The sequence below is a fragment of the Canis lupus genome, chromosome 36 (assembly GCF_011100685.1).
Source record: "Canis lupus familiaris isolate Mischka breed German Shepherd chromosome 36, alternate assembly UU_Cfam_GSD_1.0, whole genome shotgun sequence".
Classification (NCBI taxonomy): domain Eukaryota; kingdom Metazoa; phylum Chordata; class Mammalia; order Carnivora; family Canidae; genus Canis; species Canis lupus.
Window position 1 is genome coordinate 19,407,773 of NC_049257.1, and position 19,454 is coordinate 19,427,226.

General features: G+C 37.3%; 1 protein-coding gene, 1 long non-coding RNA gene and 1 pseudogene across 21 annotated transcripts in view; 2 read left to right on the forward strand and 1 right to left on the reverse strand.

Moving 5' to 3' along the window:
* ATF2 (activating transcription factor 2) overlaps nt 1-19,454 on the reverse strand; it is an 84,973-nt gene that overhangs the window by 52,061 nt on the left and 13,458 nt on the right. For 3 of the 15 annotated variants that reach the window (XM_038584917.1, XM_038584906.1, XM_038584920.1), the window contains exons 2-4: nt 17,476-17,574; nt 2,985-3,059; nt 646-715 (exon numbers count right to left, since the gene is read on the reverse strand). In XM_038584917.1, the coding sequence (XP_038440845.1) occupies nt 646-670 (25 nt within the window). In that variant the 5' untranslated portion in view covers nt 671-715; nt 2,985-3,059; nt 17,476-17,574. Of the gene's footprint in view, nt 1-645; nt 716-2,984; nt 3,060-4,724; nt 4,770-13,064; nt 13,100-13,669; nt 13,726-17,475; nt 17,575-18,194; nt 18,282-18,607; nt 18,664-19,454 lie in introns of all 15 variants that reach the window. The other 12 variants (XM_038584907.1, XM_038584918.1, XM_038584908.1 and 9 more) reach the window with 10 other exon arrangements.
* Nucleotides 1-19,454, forward strand: part of LOC102155817 — a 102,405-nt gene that overhangs the window by 34,612 nt on the left and 48,339 nt on the right. For 4 of the 6 annotated variants that reach the window (XR_005384760.1, XR_005384757.1, XR_005384758.1 and 1 more), the window contains one exon: nt 16,685-16,789. The exons of 1 other annotated variant lie outside the window; for it this stretch is intronic. This is a non-coding gene — a long non-coding RNA (uncharacterized LOC102155817). Of the gene's footprint in view, nt 1-2,027; nt 2,070-16,684; nt 16,790-19,454 lie in introns of all 6 variants that reach the window. One more of the 6 variants, XR_005384759.1, reaches the window with a different exon arrangement.
* Nucleotides 7,080-7,725, forward strand: LOC111094253 (annotated as a pseudogene).

The window sequence follows — 19,454 nt, forward strand, 5'->3', positions numbered from 1 at the left end:
ATTTATGATCTATAGTTTGAATATTTAAGTACTCTGTAATTTGCCTACATATTACGTTTATTATTTCATTTCTTGGTGTCTATAATTATTTTAAATTTAGAATTATTACAACAGTAGATTAATAATTTAATGGCCTGTTACAAACATTGAAATATTTTTTGATATAATGTAGGAAGATTATTTCCTGCAAATGTTTTCATACCTGCTCTGAAGATGTTATACATTAAGAACATTACTGTGTTAGTGATACTGTCAGAAGTAAATATTAATTTCATAAGAGTTTAGTAAGTAAAATAATTTTCAAACAAGAGGTGTATCTGATTTCCAATTAAGTAATTTACAATGATTTTCAAATAATGGTCAAATGAAGATACTGTTAAGCCCTGGATTTTGTCTAGGTATCCATCTTTCTGTTTTAAGACTTCGAATTTTTTTTCTCCCTATTAGATTGTGTCTTTAAAAACTCAAATATGCTATTGAGGAAAAAGAATTTCTTCTCAAAATTTTTCTGGGTTATTTTTTACATTCTAACTTCAAAATTTTATTAAAAAAATCATAGGAGAATCTTTTTAGTGACAACATAAACTATCATCAGGTTTAATAAATGAGAAGTTATAAAATGATTTAAAGTAACTTATATATTACCTGTCCACATCCAGGGGCAGTGCATAGAAAGGGTTTGTCATCACTCATATTCCACAGGTCCTTGTACTGCCTATAATAAAACATTAAGAGATAGCTTAATGTTTGAAAGTACAGATTTTTAAACAAAGAATCATTTAAAATATAATATTATATGATTTTCACTAAGGTTATTACCTTTTACATTTCAATGTGAAATAAAATACTTTTACTGACATTTTAGCCATATTTTCTTCCATCTTTTTAAAATGAGTAGACAAATACACATAACACGCAAATTTTACACTATAGAAAAAAAAAGTCAGGAAGCCTGGTTTATCAGGCTAAATCTTTCTTATTCAGCAGTTTAAGTAAAGAAAGAATGAAATAATTAAAAAATCACCACTTTAATACCCAATGAAATAATGGATCTAGGCCACTATCACCAATGTCTGATAAAAACATTAGGAAAAAAGGTGACTGGGAACTTTATAATGGTTTATAGTGAACTCAGGTCAATCTTAAATTAACATCATTAAGAGTGGGACAGTTAGACATTATGTGCCATCTGATATGACGCAAGAGAAAGCATGAGAAATCTTCTTGGGCAGGGGTAGGGGTAGTATATGTGTGTGGACACAGTGGGAAGTCAAACCTAAATTTAATTAGGCATCCCTAGATTCAGCTACAGGAAATATAGGGGTAGAAAAACCATCAACACTATCTGGATGCAGTCAGCCAAATTCTATAGGAAAAAGACTTGGTCATTTCAACAAATAAATAGGATGAAGAACAAAAGGAGAGGAGGTAAGTGGAATCTGTTACAAATTAAAGGAGATTTAATAAACATACTAACCAGAGGCACCTGGGTAAGCTCAGTCAGTAAAGTGGCTGCCTTTGGCTCAGGTCATGATCCCAGAACCAGCTGAGCCAGTGTCATGCTCCCTGCTCAGTGGGGAGTCTGCTTTTCTCTTTCCCTTCCCCCTCCCCACCACTTGTGTGTTCTCTTCAAATAAAATCTTAAAAAAAAAAAAAAAAAAAAAAAACCTAACCAAATGTAAATCCTTTCTGGATCCTGATTTGAACAAAATAACTATAATGAAATTTCTGAGATAAGATTATTTTCCTATATTTGATTTAAAGTCCCCAGTCGGGACGCCTGGGTGGCTTGGTGGTTGAGTGTCTGCCTTTGACTCAGGGCGTGATCCTGGGGTCCAGGATAGAGTCCCAGGTAGGGCTCCTGTGGAGCTTGCTTCTCCCTCTGCCTGTGTCTCTGCCTCTTTCTCTCTCTGTCTCACATGAATAAATAAGTAAAATCTTTAAAAAAATAAAAATAAAAAATAAAGCACCCAGTCATTTCTTCCAACAACTTTTAGGTTTTAATTTTGTCTTGGCTTTCTTTCTAGAAATTATATACAACAACTGTATTTGATTCAACTAAAAATCAGGTAACATTGTTCCTTTTTCAACACTGGCTTGCTAATCCTTCAAAGCAATGTTTCCCAAAGCATTTCAACAGGGATGACAATAGCTATATAGAAAAAAAGGTATAAAATCAAACAAATTTGGGAAATGTGGAGTATTTTTTTTTTTGTCAAGACTTTTCAGCACCTTTAATATGTTCAAGTGAAGTGACTAGATGAGCACCTAGCATATGGCATTTTTGTCACATCTGTTTGCTATTCAAAATGCTTTTTCATAGAACATCTCATGGGACTAGTTATTTAAAACTCTAGAAATCAAACCCTAAAATATGTTTGTTTGATATAGTTAAGTGTGTTTTGATGCTCTGTTTGATAATTTGTAGACATAATAGGGGCACCTGGGTGGCTCAGTTGGTGCCTGCCTTTGGCTCGGGTCTTTTTCTTAGTTTTGTTTTTGTTTTTAAAGATTTTACTTATTTATTCATGAGAGACAGAGAAAACGAGAGGCAGAGACATAGGTAGAGGGAGAAGCAGGCTCCATGCAGGGAGCCCGACATAGGACTCGATCCCAGGACCCTGGGGTCACGCCCTGGGCTGAAGGTGGCGCTAAACCGCTGAGCCACCCAGGCTGCCCTTGGGCTCAGGGTCCTGGGATCAAGCACCGTGAGTTAGGCTTCCCGCTCAGCTTCTCCCTCTCCATCGCCCTCTGCCTCTGCCCCTCCCCTGGTTTGTGCTTTCTGTCTTTCAGATAAGTAAATAAAATCTTAAAAAAAAAAAAAAAAAAAAAAAAAAGACATAATGGGAGTATCAGCTAAACTAATATACAGAGATTTGTTTTAAATTTATGGAAAAAATGCTGAAATATTTATCTAGAAACTGAGAATTTTTATAATTTAAAATATGAAAAATGGTTAACCATTCCAAATACCGCATACATACCTGGCAGAATTCACATGTAACTTGAATTTCATAAGTTGAGCAACTTATCACGTCCTCTGTTTCATGGCAAGGATACTAAAAAACAAAGTGGTTTCACACTGTTAAAAATAGTTTTGAAACAATGCTTGAAACACAGGAAATAAAAACACCTGAATAATTATACTTTTTAACACTGTCAACCCCAAACCTTGTCACTATTAAGAATCTTTACAGGGGGAAAAAAAAAAAAAGAATCTTTACAGGGCAGCCCTGGTAGCTCAGTGGTTAGCGCCGCCTTCAGCCCAAGGCCTGATCGTGGAGACCCAGATCGGATCGAGTACCACGTCGGGCTCCCTGCATGGAGCCTGCTCCTCCCTCTGCCTGTGTCTCTGCCTCTCTCTCTCCCTCTCTCTCTGGCACAGAGAGAATGAATAAATAAATAAATCTTAAAAAAAAAAAAATCTTAAATCTCATGAATAATAAATAAAATCTTAAAAAAAAAAGGAATCTTTATAAAGAGTAAAAATACTGCTCCTACAATATGAATACCCATATAAATGCCTTAAACACAGATATGTATATATCCAACTCAATCACAGGGATAAAAGGAGAAAAAACATTAAATTCAGTCCTTTGGACTGTGGTTGAAAGCAAAAATCCTGACCTTTGAAGTCTGATGAGAAAGAGGAGATCCAGCATTTCAGAGATCTGGAAAGTTTTTAACTTCTTAAAATATAGTTGGAGGTGATCAAGCTCTCAGTCTAATTTATCAAAATCTAATTGTCCCAAAATATAGTTGATCTATGTAAGTATCTCCCTCTTCCATACCCTTATAACTTGTTTATTTGATATTAGTTTATTTTTTTAAGATTTATTTATTTGAGAGAGAGAGAGAGAGAAAGGGGCAGAGGGAGACAAGATCCAAGCAGACTCTCAGTGAGTGCAGGGCCTGATGTGGGCCTTGATTTCATGACTCATGAGATCAGGACCTGAGCCAAAACTGAGTTGGATGCTTAACCAACTGAACCACGCAGGTGCCCCTGAATATGAGCTTAAGAATAAGTACATGTTGAAACTATCCAGGTCAGTGCCCATTTTAAAAACTGTGCTAGGGGCACCTGGCTGACTCTGTCCAAAGAGCATGTGACTCTCGGGGTTACAAGTCTTAGCCCCACATTGGGTTTAGAGATTACATACAAACATACATACATACATACATACATAATTTTCCTAATACCTCATCTTACATTCACTAAAACTCCATCCTGTGGTGGTGAAGAGTAACTATAGGTTTATTCAAATAAGATAATGATGCATAGACAAAAAATTTTCATAATTTTGCTTATACATGTGGTATTGCTCTGGACAATTTGGGAAATGCATAAATAGCCACAGTTCTGAGTCTTAGAGTTAAGGGTGAGTTGGTATAGGAGACAGAAGATTTTTTCCCTGGTTTCCAGGAAAAACTTGTATCTGGTTCTATTCCTTGTATCTGGGTTCTATTCTTCCATTCACATTTAACTTTGCCATGCTGTCTATAAAAAGAAGGTAAAGAATACTCGAATAAACCAAAGGAAATCTATGAAGGTTATACTTCTGTTCTTCTGTTGTTACCTATAGATGTGAGCTTAATGAGGGCAAGGAACTTATCTTTTGGGTTAACTACCTAAAACAGTGCCTACTCCACAGTAGCATGTATTCATTAAATATTAAAGAATGAATAAACAGCCATATGATATGAACAAGTCAAAATCAGTTTACCTCAAAAACTCTTCTAAAACTGGTAAGAAAATGTAGTTCATATTGCTATGAAAAATCAAAGCAAAATTTAAATTCAGTTAAGAAACATTTAAATACCAAATATAACCCAAGACACAAAGATGAAACAACAGTCCCTACCCTTAAGAGACTTTCAGTCTAGCAGGAGAAAGAGTACTACAGAAATATAATTTTAATTCCTTTGGTAAGAATAAGAGTTATTTAACATACTATGAGAATACACAGGTAGTGTAAGGACCAAACTGGTAAGTTTGGTTTTCTAGAAGGCATTCTAGAAATTCCTTCTGAGGGAATTAGCCCATGATACCCTTTTCTCTCTTATCTTTTCCACTCCCCCACAACTGCCCCCTTTCTCTACAAAAGCAGTTCCTTACCTACACAGCCCATTTCCTAGCTAACCAATAAAAATTCCCATTCCTTATTACTATTTTTAATTTTTTAATTTTTTTAAAATTTTTATTTATTTATGATAGTCACACACACAGAGAGAGAGAGAGAGAGAGAGAGAGAGGCAGAGACACAGGCAGAGGGAGAAGCAGGCTCCATGCACCAGGAGCCCGACGTGGGACTCGATCCCGGGTCTCCAGGATCACGCCCTGGGCCAAAGGCAGGTGCCAAACCACTGCGCCACCCAGGGATCCCCCTTATTACTATTTTCTAAAACCTAGCTGAGGTAGTTGTAAATACAACAGTTGAAGCACCTTGAGACATAAATGATGATATTTGCTTTGGGAGGCTTAAATGCTATCTCTTCCTTAAACTGAATCTCAAGCCTTTACATCTAGGCTTATCTCTCTTTAGAAAATTTTATTTATTTGAGAGAGAGTGAGAGAGTACGTGTGCACACAAGCAGGGGGTGGGGTAAAGCAGGAACAGGGAGCCTGATGAGGGGTTTAATCCCAGGACCTTGGGATCATGACCTGAACTGAATACAAATACTTAACTGACTGAGCCACCCAGGCATCCCTAGGTTGAAAAGAGGCTCTGTTCAACAATAAACTGTTGGAGAAGTCAATGACTATAGACAGAGAATTGTTAATATACCACACCACTCTGCCAAGCATCCAAACCAATACCAGTAGGAGAATCACTATCATGAGGAATACACAAGAGGGTTCTAGGCAAAATTTAAAAGTCCTTTGTGTTCTCTAACTTCACTCTTAACTCTTCTTCTAACAGTCCTTTATCTTCCTTGCCCTCATGATCTACTACCATCAGTTTCCTCTTTTCTTTCAATTAGCAAATACTTGAGTGTCCCTTCGGGCTTGGCACTCTGCCAGATGCCAGGACTGTAGCAGTGAACTAAGGTACCTGTCTTCAAGAAATTTCTAGGGAAAAAAAAAAAATTCCAGGACAGTGAGGGAGTTCACACCAGCTAATCAAACATGCAGTACAGACTTCTTTCCAGGTTTCTAAGACAATTCCACATGTAAACATGTATATGTTCTCCCCAAAATGTTTTTCTATTTCATTGTTCTAAGGCATTTTATTTTAGGACCCAAACTTTAAGGTATACTTTGAATTGTTTGTTACAAATAGCCAGAGCAGGATCCCTGGGTGGCTCAGTGGTTTGGTGCCTGTCTTTGGCCCGGGGTGTAATCCTGGAGTCCCAGGATCGAGTCCCGCGTTGGGCTCCGGGCATGGAGCCTGCTTCTCCCTCCTCCTGTGTCTCTGCCTCTCTCCCTGTGTATCTATCATAAATGAATAAATCTTAAAAAAAAAAAAAAAAAATAGAGAAACTTCCACTATTAGGTATCCCACATAAATGATCAGTCTTACATAATTCTAAAAAACCTTTAAGGCAGAAGTTTGGGATTCAGAAGGAGGTCACGTATTTCCTGATAATATGAACTAAATTCTACCTATTGAACTACATAAGATGTAGTAAGGAACTTTAGGTTTGCTTCCATAAAAATACAGAAGAGCAAAAAGAAAAAAATAAACATCATCTAAAATCCCACCACCTACTGTTTGACATTTCACAGAGTATTGCAGTCTCTTATCACTGCATGGAGATATGCAGCTTTACACACTGTAAGAGCAGTGTCACAACTTTCTTTAAAATGCAACTCTCTAAATCCTGCCACATCATTAAATAGTAAGAACATGAAATATGAGAACTGGGACACCCGGTGGCACAACGGTTGAGTGCCGCCTTCAGCCCGGGGCCTGACCCTAGAGACCCGGGATCGAGTCCCGCGTCAGGCTCCCCTTGCATATATGTGTGTGTGTGTGTGTGTGTGTCTCTCATGAATAAATAAAATATTTAATTAAAAAAATTAGATGCCATTTTTAATGGCTATATAGTATTCTATCATACAGTTATAACATATTTATTACTAATTCTCTATTAGTGAATTTTTATCATCAATAAATATCCTTGATAACAGGGGTGCTGTGGTGGCTTAGTCGGTTAAGTGTCTGCCTTTGGCTCAGGTCATGTCCCTGAGATGGAGCCCTGCATTGGGCTCCCTGCCCCATGGGGAGTCTGCTTCTCCCTCTCCCCCTGCACCTTGCCCCCACAACATGCTCCACTCATGCATACTTCCTCTCTCAAATAAATAAAATCTTAAGAAAAAATATATATCCTTGATTAATAAATCTTTGTGCAGTATCTATAATTTTCACAGAAGAATTTCTAGAAATGAAAGGAAATGACTATGTCAAGGAGGTCAGCACCTCTGTCATGTCTTCTGGGGCCAGTGTGAATGCTCTGCAGTGGTGGCCTGGTGGAGCAGGTCAAGCTGGAGGCTGGCATGGAAAGGACCAAGGCCCCCACGTGGCTGCAGGGCCGTAGCAGTATTGCATGCAGAATGCCTACAAGGACGTCTTGCTGCTAGGTGTTCCAGCTGGAAGCAAACCCTTTCAGGAGCCTAGATCCTGTGCCTTATTCTAAAGGCTTTTAGGGAAGAAGTCCACTGAGGAATGCATTTAAGTGCCAAGTGATGAATGACTGCTTCCAAATCTCAAGAAAACACTTTTCTCCAGCCAAATGACTTTTAGATATTTTAGACCTTTCCTGTGGTCTGGTCCTGTAGTCAAAATTCTACAGAAATTGATGAGTTTCTACTCAGATAAGAAAACTAAGAGAAGGAGTAAGCTTTAAATAATAATGACCTGATTCTTTTGGTAAAGCGCTTTTATATATAAGACAAACAAAAATGTTACCACCAAACGCAGTATTTCTATACGTGGAATATAATATTTGTTTTATTTACTAAATGTTTACATTTTGGGAAGGAAAACATTTTTGTGAGAAAACTGAATATTTGAAATTTGTTCGTCCAGAGATTTTTATACCATAGAAAAACTTCTTTTTTGTCATGAATTTACAGTTTCTAAATGAAGATAAGCATTTTTACAACTGGGGGAAGAATAGGTTTTATTAATCAAATGATGTCTTGATTTTTAAAAATTTTTTTTAATATATTTTTTATTTATTTATGATAGTCATACAGAGAGAGAGAGAGAGGCAGAGACACAGGCAGAGGGAGAAGCAGGCTCCATGCACCGGGAGCCCGACGTGGGATTCGATCCCGGGTCTCCAGGATCGCGCCCTGGGCCAAAGGCAGGCGCCAAACTGCTGCGCCACCCAGGGATCCCTTTAAAATTTTTTTTAAAGATTTTATTTATCCAATTCATTAGAGACCCAGAGAGAAAAGCAAAAACATAAGCAGAGGGAGAAGCAGGCTCCTTGCAAGGAGCTGGATGTGGAACATGACCCCGGGAAGGCAGTCGCTCAACCGCTGAGCCACCCAGGCATTCCTTCATCTTGATTTTTCTAAATGAGAAGACTGTTTTATTTTTAACACTAACATGGGAGCTGTTCCTCAGCAAACTTTTTTGGGAAGATTCATGTCATATCGGGTTTAGAATGCCTGTTGAAACAGACCTGTTCTTTGTCTTAAGTTCCTCTATTTTACAGTTGTGGTCATCCTTTAAAAAATAAATATACTACATGATTTCCTATCTTTATTTTTTTTTAAAGATTTTATTTATTCGTGAGAGACAAAGAGAGAGAGAGAAAGGCAGAGACAGGCAGAGGGAAAAGCAGGTTCCATGCAGGGAGCCTGACGTGGGACTTGATCCTTGGACCCCAGGATCATGCCCTGAGCCAAAGGCTCAACCGCTGAGCCACCCAGGCATCCCTATTTCCTATCTTTAAAAAAATGTTTAAATGTGATCTTGAGAACACTGTAAATGATTAAAAATAATGTAAAAATACAATTTAAAATTTTTTAAATATTTTTTTTATTTGAGAGAGAGTGTGTGTGCGAGCGCACTCCGGCGAGCATCCACACAGTGGGAGGGGCCAGGGACGGGAGGGAGAATCTCAAGCTGACTCCACACTGAGCATGGATCCCACAACCCTGATTATGACCTGAGCTGATCACGAGTCCAACGTTTAACCCACCGCACCACCCAGGTGCCCCAACCTAAATGAATTCTTAATGTCACAAGTACTTTTCCTTTGATGATGTGTCTTTGGTTTAATTTGGGACACTTTTAAAAGGATATTCTGTGTTTGCAATAACTTTTGATGAACTTGGAAATTCATCCAAGCAAATTAAGCAAATTTCTGCTTAATTAAAAAAAAAAAGAAAACCAACAACAAAAAAATTACTATGGGAAAGTGAAGGCATATTTTTAAGACTTTTGATTTACATTGTTAACTGCCCTTCAATATGTAGTATTGACTTCTACTTTACCAATATTGTACAGAAAGATCTCATTTCTCAACACCTATACTAACAATTAATATTAACATTTTTTGTCAGATTACTGAAAAAAGACCCTAATTTTAAAGTTGCAAATCTTGTCACCCTAATAAGGTTATTAAACTTTTTCGTATGTATAATGGTCATTTGTAGTTCTGAAATGCTTCCTCTGCCCATTCTATAAAAATAAAATTTTAATCTAAAATTCTCTCTTAAATATAAATAGGCTTTCTTATCACATGGATTTCTGATCATGTACCTTATTGTATTCTTGATGTAGTCCTAACTACCTAACCTACATAAGAGGTGCCAAAGGGTGACTTACTCAAGGTAAAAAATGGGACAAGAACATTTTTAATGTCATACTGTGTCTGCCAGCTGGTATACTTTGGCATACACTATGTATATCAACTGTTAAGCCTTGTTATTCTATGCCTACCAACCATACAGAAATTTTATATAAACCACCTTTTAAAAAGTAGTATAGAAAGACCCTTCAGGACTTTAAGAATTATTCAACAGACCTATTATCAAATAAAATCACACATGAGATGCTAATAAGAAAATAGTAAAGAACAAGACTTCTAGGAACAATGACAAGAAGAAAATGGGAGAAATTAACTAGCAAACCATTTCTTATAGCTTAAATTAATACAAAAGCCAAGCCTCCATAAAAAACATATATAAGGGGGCAGCCTGGGTGGCTCAGAGGTTTAGCGCTGCCTCCAGCCCAGGGTGTGATCCTGGAGACCTGGGATCGAGTCCCACATCAGGCTCCCTGCATGGAGCCTGCTTCTCCCTCTGCCTGTGTCCCTGCCTCTTTCCCTCTGTGTGCCTCTCATGAATAAATAAATAAAATCTTAAAAAAAAAAAAAAAATATATATATATATAAGGGGGTGCCGCCTGGGTGGCTCAGTGGTTAAGCATCTGCCTTTGGCTCAGGTCATGATCCTGGGGTCCTGGGATCCAGCCCCGCATCAGGCTCCTCGTGGGGAGCCTGCTTCTCCCTCTGCCTAGGTCTCTGCCTCTCTCATGACTAAATGAAATCTTAAAAAAAAAAAAAAAAATATATATATATATATATATATATATATATATATATATATATATATGTCTTCCTGAAAAGCAGCTTAGACAGGGTATTGGGGAGCAAACCAGTGCAGAGTGGCATGGTGAGAAAACTGTCCATGGGAATGGAGAGTGGCTGGAGGGAAGTCTAATACGGCAACTACATGAGGTGAGGAACAGAGATGGTACTAGTCCAGCACAGGAAAACAGGACCCAGGCTGGAGAACATGTAGTTGGGGAGGAGTGGGCCTGGTGGCAACAGGTGAGTCATTAAATACACACACAGGGACTGAGAGATTAAGTAGATATATCAAGGATGTATTGGGTAAAGGTAAATTCATACCACAAGTGAAGTTAATTATACAGAATGACCCTTAGTAATTAGATGAAATTTGGAGATACTGGTGTGAACTCATAACTTTCAACAGAGATATAAAGGTACAGAAATAGAGACATGAATACAGAGAAGACAGTATGTGCATGTATATATCTGCATATATGTTCATATATTACCCTAACTGTGTCTACTGAAGGGGGGCTAGTACACAAATACCTGCAAAGTAATATACCCACTAGGCACCCAGATCTTAATGTCTAAATACCATTCTCTACCAAAAGGTACCTGGGCTCCTTCAAGAATTGTCTGATTCCAGGGATAGGGAAGGGCAAGTACAGGATGGGCCTTGAGTATCTTGTGCAAGAAAATAAAGAAGGACCTAGCTAAGAACCTGGCCATAAAGTGGCCGGATCTGAAACAATTTGAGAATCAAAGGAAATAATGATAGTAAAAAAAAAAAAAAAAAAAAGAAAAGAAAAAAGAAATATAGTAGTGAATCATATTGCGAATAAAATAGGATTTCATTAATCCACATTGATATAAAAGAATTCAACATTCAGTAAGATATCTATATCCTCTCAAAGTATCTCCTGATAAAATGTATTTTAATTATAAGAGTCTGGCAAATATCACCTTACTCAAATGACGCAAGTTAACAAAACTAGAAGGAAAACCAATATCATGTACTCCCAATAGGATGCAACAAGAAGGACACAGCATCACTTCTGTGAGAGTCCTGTCAAGATACATAAACCTAAATCTAATTACAAAAAATATTACACAACCCCAAATTGAGGTAAACTCTTCAAAATAACTGGCCTTTAATCTTCTAAAGTGCTCGTCATCAAACTCAAGGGAAGACTGAAGAACTATTTCAGATTTAAAAAGATGAATGAGACATGACAACTAACTGTAATGTGAATTCTAGACTGAACTCTTGCTATAAAAGGACATATTGGAACAACTGGCAAACTTAAATGTGATTTGCAGATTAGATGGTAGCAATATATGAATGTTAATTTCTTGATTTTCAGGGCTGTATTGTGGTTTTGTAGGAAAAGGTCTTAATTGCAGAAAATAAAGTATTTGGGGTAATGGGACATCACGCTGGCAACTCACTCTTAAAAGATTCTGAACTATAAAATTAAAAACGGAAAAACTTACAAAAGGAGTTTATATTATAGTAATTTGCACTATAATAATGGACTATATAACCATTATATAATTAGTGTCATTTAGTGTTTAAGAGTAGTTATGAGGAAAACACTACAAAGCATGGATTCTCTAATGATTCTCTGCTTGTTTCTGGTTTATAACTTCCATGTTATGAGATGTCAGAGTAGAAAAATCACTTCTGCTGCAAGGTTAAGAGCAAACAGAATCATGATAGAAGAATGACCATACCTGAATAAAAACTTAAGAGATAATATCAGACAATTATTTATCCTATTGGTTTTTTTTAATATAAAATATGTTAATCAAGATGATTCTTTAGTTCATAATATCAGAATTTAAAATGGCATGATTCAGCTAGTAAAAATAGTTGCTTTTCTTCAATCTCTATCAAAAACCCGAATGGGGCAGCCTGGGTGGCTCAGCAGTTTGGTGCCGCCTTCAGCCCAGGGTGCGATCCTGGAGACCCTGTATCAAGTCCCGCGTTGGATTCCCTGCAAGGAGCCTGCTTCCCCCTCTGCCTGTGTCTCTGCCTCTCTCTCTGTCTCTCATGAATAAATAAAATCTTAAAAAAAAAAAAAGTAAGAAAGAAACCAGTTCACTTCACAGAAAATAGGATGGGTAAATGAAGCTTTAAAAATGGGAGGGAGTGGGGTGCCTGGCTGGCTTGGTGGGTGGAGCATATAACTCTCTCGGGGTTGTGAGTTCAAGCCCCACGTTGGGTATAGAGATTACTGAAAAATAAAATCTTAAAAAAAAAAGGGGGGGGAAGAAGCAAGTCAATTTCTGGTGATGAATTTGAAAATTTTCTAGATTCTTTAATTAAAAAGAAATTTTTTAAGTTTTTGTATTTAACTGGTAATCTATATGCCTCATGTGGGCTCAAACTCACAACTCCGGAGATCAAAAGTCGCATGCTCTTCTGACTGAGCCAGTGAGGCACCCCAAAAATCTCTGGATTCTAAAATGTTAATTTTACTGATCCTGTAGTTAGCTATATAAGTATAAATGTCATAATTTCTTACCTTTAAAGCATGTGCTCAAGTTTCAAAGCAGATTTCTAAAATATCGATAACACTAAATGTTACATACAACGTATAACATTCTCAAACATTTCTAATACAACTATTTTATAAGATGTATTTGGAAAACACCTGACTGCCTATTTTGTACCTTATGCCATATTAATAAAAGATATCCTTGCCCTCAAAAATCAGATTAGTAAGGACAAATAAGTATAATTCAGTGATATACAAATAATAATAAAGATATGGGACACCACCTGGGTGGCTCAGTGGTTAAGTATCTGCCTTCAGCTCAGGTCATGATCCTGGGGACCCAGAATCAAGTCCCACATCAGGCTCCCGGCATAGGGCCTGCTTCTCCCTCTGCCTGTGTCTCTGCCTCTCTGTGTCTCTCATGAATAAATAAAATCTTAAAAAAAAAAAATAAGTAAAGATATACACAGGCACAATGGGAGCATAGGGGATTAAGATTAAGGAGTATATTGAAAAAAAAAAAAAAGGAGTATATTGGAGCTAGTCATCTCTCCTCAGCACCCGTATTTCCCTCTTAGAAAGCCTGATTACCAGGGAAGGGCAATCCTATAATATCCATGACCCTGACATACCTGCCTCAGGTGAACCAGGGGAGACATCTCACCAAGTTAAGCCAATCAGATGATCTCTTCAAGAAATTTGAAAAAGAAAAAAAATCAGCTAAACAGAGGTAAGAAGCAGAGATTCCAAATCATACTCCGGACTGGTGGACATTTACTATCCTGTTCATACTGACAAGAAATTAATGAAAACCAGAAAGGGAGTAGGCACAGAAAAATAGACATGAGAAACTATGCAGCCAAGAAGGAAAGTAGTTTCTGTGATGCCTATGCTTTCTGTGACTGAATTATGCAAGTCTTCTGTATTTTGAGTATGAGTTTTTTTTTAAACATGAATTTATCTGATTAATTTTCCAATTCCTAACTAAAACAAGTACATAGTCAAATGTGAAGAGAGGGTCTGGTAGGGCTACTACTGAAAGAAGTAATGCCTGAGTGTAGCTTCAAAGGTAGAGGCCTCAGCCAGTCAGGGATGATGTTTTCAGCAGAGAAGACAGTAAACATGTAGAATCACAAAGAAGCAGAGTATATTGAGGGATCTCTAAGAATTTCTGACAGCTGAAGCATAGGATATAAGGTTAAAAGGAAGAGAGAGAAGTCCAGAAAGAGAAGCAAATCTTGAACAGCCTTTATTATCCTGACAAGGAGTTTGGATTCCACCCTCACCACCCCCATCCCACTGCTACTCTGAGGTTATAAATATAAGCCTGTGTCAAAATGTTGAGCTAAGCAAGTTTTTCACATTTTTATATGGGCGGGAGTGGGAGGAGAATAAGCAACAGGAACCATATGTGGCCCCTATAAAGTCTAAAATATTCACTATCTAGCCCTTTAAAAAAATAAGTCCACTTAATCCTGCTGTAAAAAATGGGAAGATTTTATGTTAACTAGATAAAGAGGAATTTTTGCAAGATCTAATAGAAGTGTGGAGAATGGACTAGAGGACAACACTATACATAAGAAAGCCAGTACAAACTACTGCTAAATTCAGAAAAGAGAATGATAATTTGCGTATCAGCAGTATCCATCAAAATGAGAGGAAAGGACCAGTTATGGAAAAAATGTTTAGGATAAGGCCTCAAATCCATAACATTGACTCCAGACCAATGCAGGAACTGACCCCTGACTTCTACTCTGGTCTTATACTACTCCTTAATCCCTTGGGTCTAGTTTCATGCAGGCTTTTTATCAGCTCTATCTATCTCAGCCTAGAATGCTCTCACTTCCCATTTATACATCTCTCTTAGTAAACACTGCTCACCTCTATCCACTCTCTACCCTGAAATTCAGATTGTTCATTTACTTAGTAGTTTAGTCAATAAATACTTATTGAGTACATGCAACAGGGTAGGATAGACTCTTGGGGGGGGGGGCACGCAAACAAGTGGGGGTAGTGGCAAAGGAAGAGGAGAGTAGTAAACTCCTTACTGAGCACACACAGCCAGACATGGGGCTCAATCCCACAACCCTGAGATCATGACCTGAGCTGAAATCAAAAGTTGGACATTTAGCTGACTTGAGCCACCCAGGTGCCCCTGGAATTTACGTTTTATGGAAAATATTTCTAACCAAATCAGGATTTGAACATTTAAGTTGGTCAAGTAGCTCAAAAATTATTCAACATATAAATATCAGTGTGCAAGAAGTTTGCCATCCTTTCCTCCTCAAAGAATTTCCTGCTTACAAATTTTTACTTTTTCAGTTGAAAACAGAACTACCCTATGACCTAGCAATTGCACTAAGTATTTACCCCAAAGATCTAAATGTTGTGATCCAAAGGAACACCTGCACCCCAATGTTTATAGCAGCAACGTCCACAATAGCCAAACTATGGAAAGAGCCCAGCTGTCCATCAACAGATAAATGGATAAAGATGCGATATATATATATATATATAATTTATATTTATACACATACATACACACAACGGAATACTACTCAGCCATCACAAAAATGAAATCTTGCCATTTGCAAGGACATGGATAAAACTAGAGGGAAATAAGAGAAAAACAATTATATCATCTCACTCTGTGGAATTTAAAAAACAAAAGAGAGGATCATGGGGAAGAGAAAATATAAAGATAAAATCAGAAGACAAACAGTAAGAGACTCTTAATCACAGGAAACAATCTGAGGATTGCTGGAGGGGAGGAGAATCAGGAGATGGGGTAATCAGGTGCTGGGCATTAAGGAAGGCACTTGAAGTAATGAGCACTGGGTATTATATATGACTGAAGAATCACTGAACTCTATTTCTGAAACTAACAATACATTATATGTTAATTGAATTTAAATTAAGAGGGAAGCCTGGGTGGCTCAGCAGTTGAGCGCCTGCCTGCCTGCCTGCCTGCCTTTGACTCAAGGCGAGAACGAGAGTCCCAAGAACGAGTCCCTGCATGGAGCCTGCTTCAACCTCTACCTATGTCTATGCCTCTCTCTCTGTCCCTCTCATGAATAAATAAATAAAATCTTAAAAAAAAAAAAAAAAAAAAGGGATCCCTGGGTGGCGCAGCGGTTTGGCGCCTGCCTTTGGCCCAGGGCGCGATCCTGGAGACCCGGGATCGAATCCCATATCAGGCTCCCGGTGCATGGAGCCTGCTTCTCCCTCTGCCTGTGTCTTTGCCTCTCTCTCTCTGTGACTATCATAAGTAAATAAATAAAAATAAAATAAAATAAAATAAAATAAAATAAAATAAAATAAAAAAAGAATTTAAGAAAAAAAATTTTTTAATTTAAAAGAATATATTTTTACTTTTTCAAATATGTTGTATTTTTCTAATTTCAAATAAATTTCAAATTTGTTTAGGAAATAAATTTTAAAATTTATTTTCTAAATTTTGTCAAGAATAGAAGTATATATTTACAGTTTGTTTTTGTTTTTTTTTTTTTATCTGAACCTTCAGATTCAGGTGTAATAGCATGCACTAATCTGCTTGTATATCTTACTATATCTGACAACCATGTTTTTAAAAAAATTTTCTATGCCAGATCACATTTATTACATCAATATTTTCCTTCTATTTTTAGAAGCTATATCCTCAAACTATAAATGGCTTGCGACCAGAAACCACTGTATTTTGTAACTCTAACATCACCACACTGTGGCTGACACACAGAAGATGTTCCATAAAGGTATATTTGAGAACTATATAACTTCCTATTAATATTTCTGATCAGTGTGAGTAATCTGGGAACTAAGTTTATGAATTAATCCAATCCAAAATTCAATAAATTTTGACATTTTAGTGCATACAGCCTTAAAATGGGCAATATTTTTTTTTCAAAATATTTTTGGAATATAGAGAATACTTTGGGGCACTTGGCTGGCTCAGTCGGTAGAGCATGTGACTCCTGACCTTCAGGTCATGAGTTCAAATCCCAACTGGGTGTAGAGCTTACTTAAAAAAAAAGGAAGGAAAAGAAAATACTTCAAGGAGTAACTCTTGTTACTATTCTTCATAAAATCCTAGAATTGGGACTTTCATATGGGGACCCTTCACTATAGAGAATTCTCTAGTCAGTTAAGTTTAGGAGGCTCTGATTTAAAAATTAAACAATTTAATGTTAAGTCTTCAGCATGCTTTTATAATATGTGGATATGCATTTTAGCTCCAAAAGGACATTTCCAAATTGGTGAACCTCCAATTTAAAAACAATTTTTTTCCTTTTATTTTTATTTTTTTAACAAAACACTATCAGAAAGGTAGGGCACTAGCATCCTGAGGATACTACCTAGAAGCATCTGTTGAATTCAGCAATATTTGAGAAACAACTGCAAAAATCAAACTACTTTGCATTAAAAGTTTAAAATCTCTTACCTTTCTAACTGGTGGGCCATGAGCTTTATTCACTGTTGCCAGGAATCCCTCAGCTCTAATCAAGTAAGCAGTCCTTCTCAAGTCTCCATCCAAGTATCTCTAGGGCAAAGGAGAGGCAGAAAAGAGAGTGAACTTACTCTGTGAGATTTAAAGAAATAGGCTTGTACAGTTTAACTTCGATACAAAAATTTTTAAATGTTTACTTTATAGTTAAAAATTAGGGATGCCTGTGTGGCTCAGTGGTTGAGTGTCTGCCTTTGGCTCAGGTCCTTATCCTGGGGTCCTGGGATTGAGTTCCGCATCAGGCTCTCTGCAGGGAGCCTACTTCTCTCTCCCTCTGCCTATGTCTCTGCCTCTTTCTCTGTATCTCTCATAAATAAATAAAATCTTTTAAAAAAATGTGTGTGTCTTCCATTTCCTTAGTTTGCCTTCCATTTCCTTATTTTACGATACAGAAATCAAGGTTCCCTCCAAAAGTTGTAACGCTCCAGGAAGAGGTTTATCCTGTGGTCTCCTGTAACTCCTAGCAAAATGACACCTAGAGGTCTAATAGTTTTAAGGATGGAAGTACAGCAACGGAATCTCGGTGAAAGGAGAAAAATGAAGCTTTTTAATAGAAGGGAGAAGTAGCCACAGATAAAAGGTGACACAGCAGTGCATCAAAATTCTTAAGAGGAGATGAAAGAGTTTTTCATGTGTCAGTACTGCACCATACATACCATCCAGGGGGCCCAATTCAATATGCTTTTCATTTGGAAACAGCTTGATTTTTTTTTTTATGCTTTTATCAGTTGGATTGGGTTCAGCTATGAGGGACAGAAAACTCAAAATTAACAATGGTTTAATTTAAAAGATTCAAAAGTTTCTTTCTCTCACATACAAGCACAGGCAGTCCCAAATCATGATCATTAGTAACCCAAGCTCCTTCTATTTTGTTTTGCCATCCTCAACATGTGTCTCCTTCATGTTTAAAATAACTGCTTAAGGTCTAACCATAACATCTGCTGATCAGACAGCAGGAAGGAGAATGAGGAGATGAGCAATAGCTTCCTTTTAAGGAAACTTTTCAACAACTCACAGGAAACTTCTATTTACATTCCATACACCAGAACTTAAGTCACAACAGCTATACCTAGCCGAGAAATAACTTCTTTATTTCACCATATGCTCAGTTAAAAATTGGAGCACCTATAATAAAGAAAAAGAAGAAAATGAGTATTGGTCAACATTTGTCATCATACTCTCTCATTTTAAAATGTAAGATGATTGGGTACCCTGTAGAAATGCCTTACCATCCAGTGAAGGATGCTTTCTTTTTTTTTTTTTTTTTTTTAAGATTTTATTTATTCATGAGACACGGAGAGAGAGGCAGAGACCCAGGCAGAGAGAGGTGCAGGCTCCATGCACCAACTCGGGGCTTGATCCCAGGACTCCAGGATCACGCCCTGGGCCAAAGGCATGGCGCTAAACCACTGAGCCACCCACGGATCCCCCTGAAGAATGCTTTCAAAAGTAGAAGTCCTGCCAGTGACCAAGGAGCCAGACCAGTGTCCATAAAGAACTTCTCTAAATATAAAAGGCCAATCTGTAGGTAACGGGAAAAAGGGGAAACCTGAAGACCAGAACACCAATGCAAAAGCAAAGAAACAAATAAGTTGTAGTTTGGGAGGATAAACTCACATATGCAGTCCACAAAACTCAGAAACTAGAACATGGGGCCATTATATTAAGTAACAGAGTGTCCAAACTGAGTATGGGTAAGAATCTGGCAGAAAACCAAGTTTTCCCATTAGGAAAAGGCAGTAATCCTTGGAACAAGATGTTAAAGGGAAAGTAGACTTTCCTCTACCATTATTTAAGAACTGATTTCTCATTATTAGTCTGTGTATGAACTTGGAAGATGTCCCTATTGCAGACTGTTGAAAGAATTGCACTTTACCTTGAATAAGGTTGACTTGAAAACAGTCTTCATGTTTAAA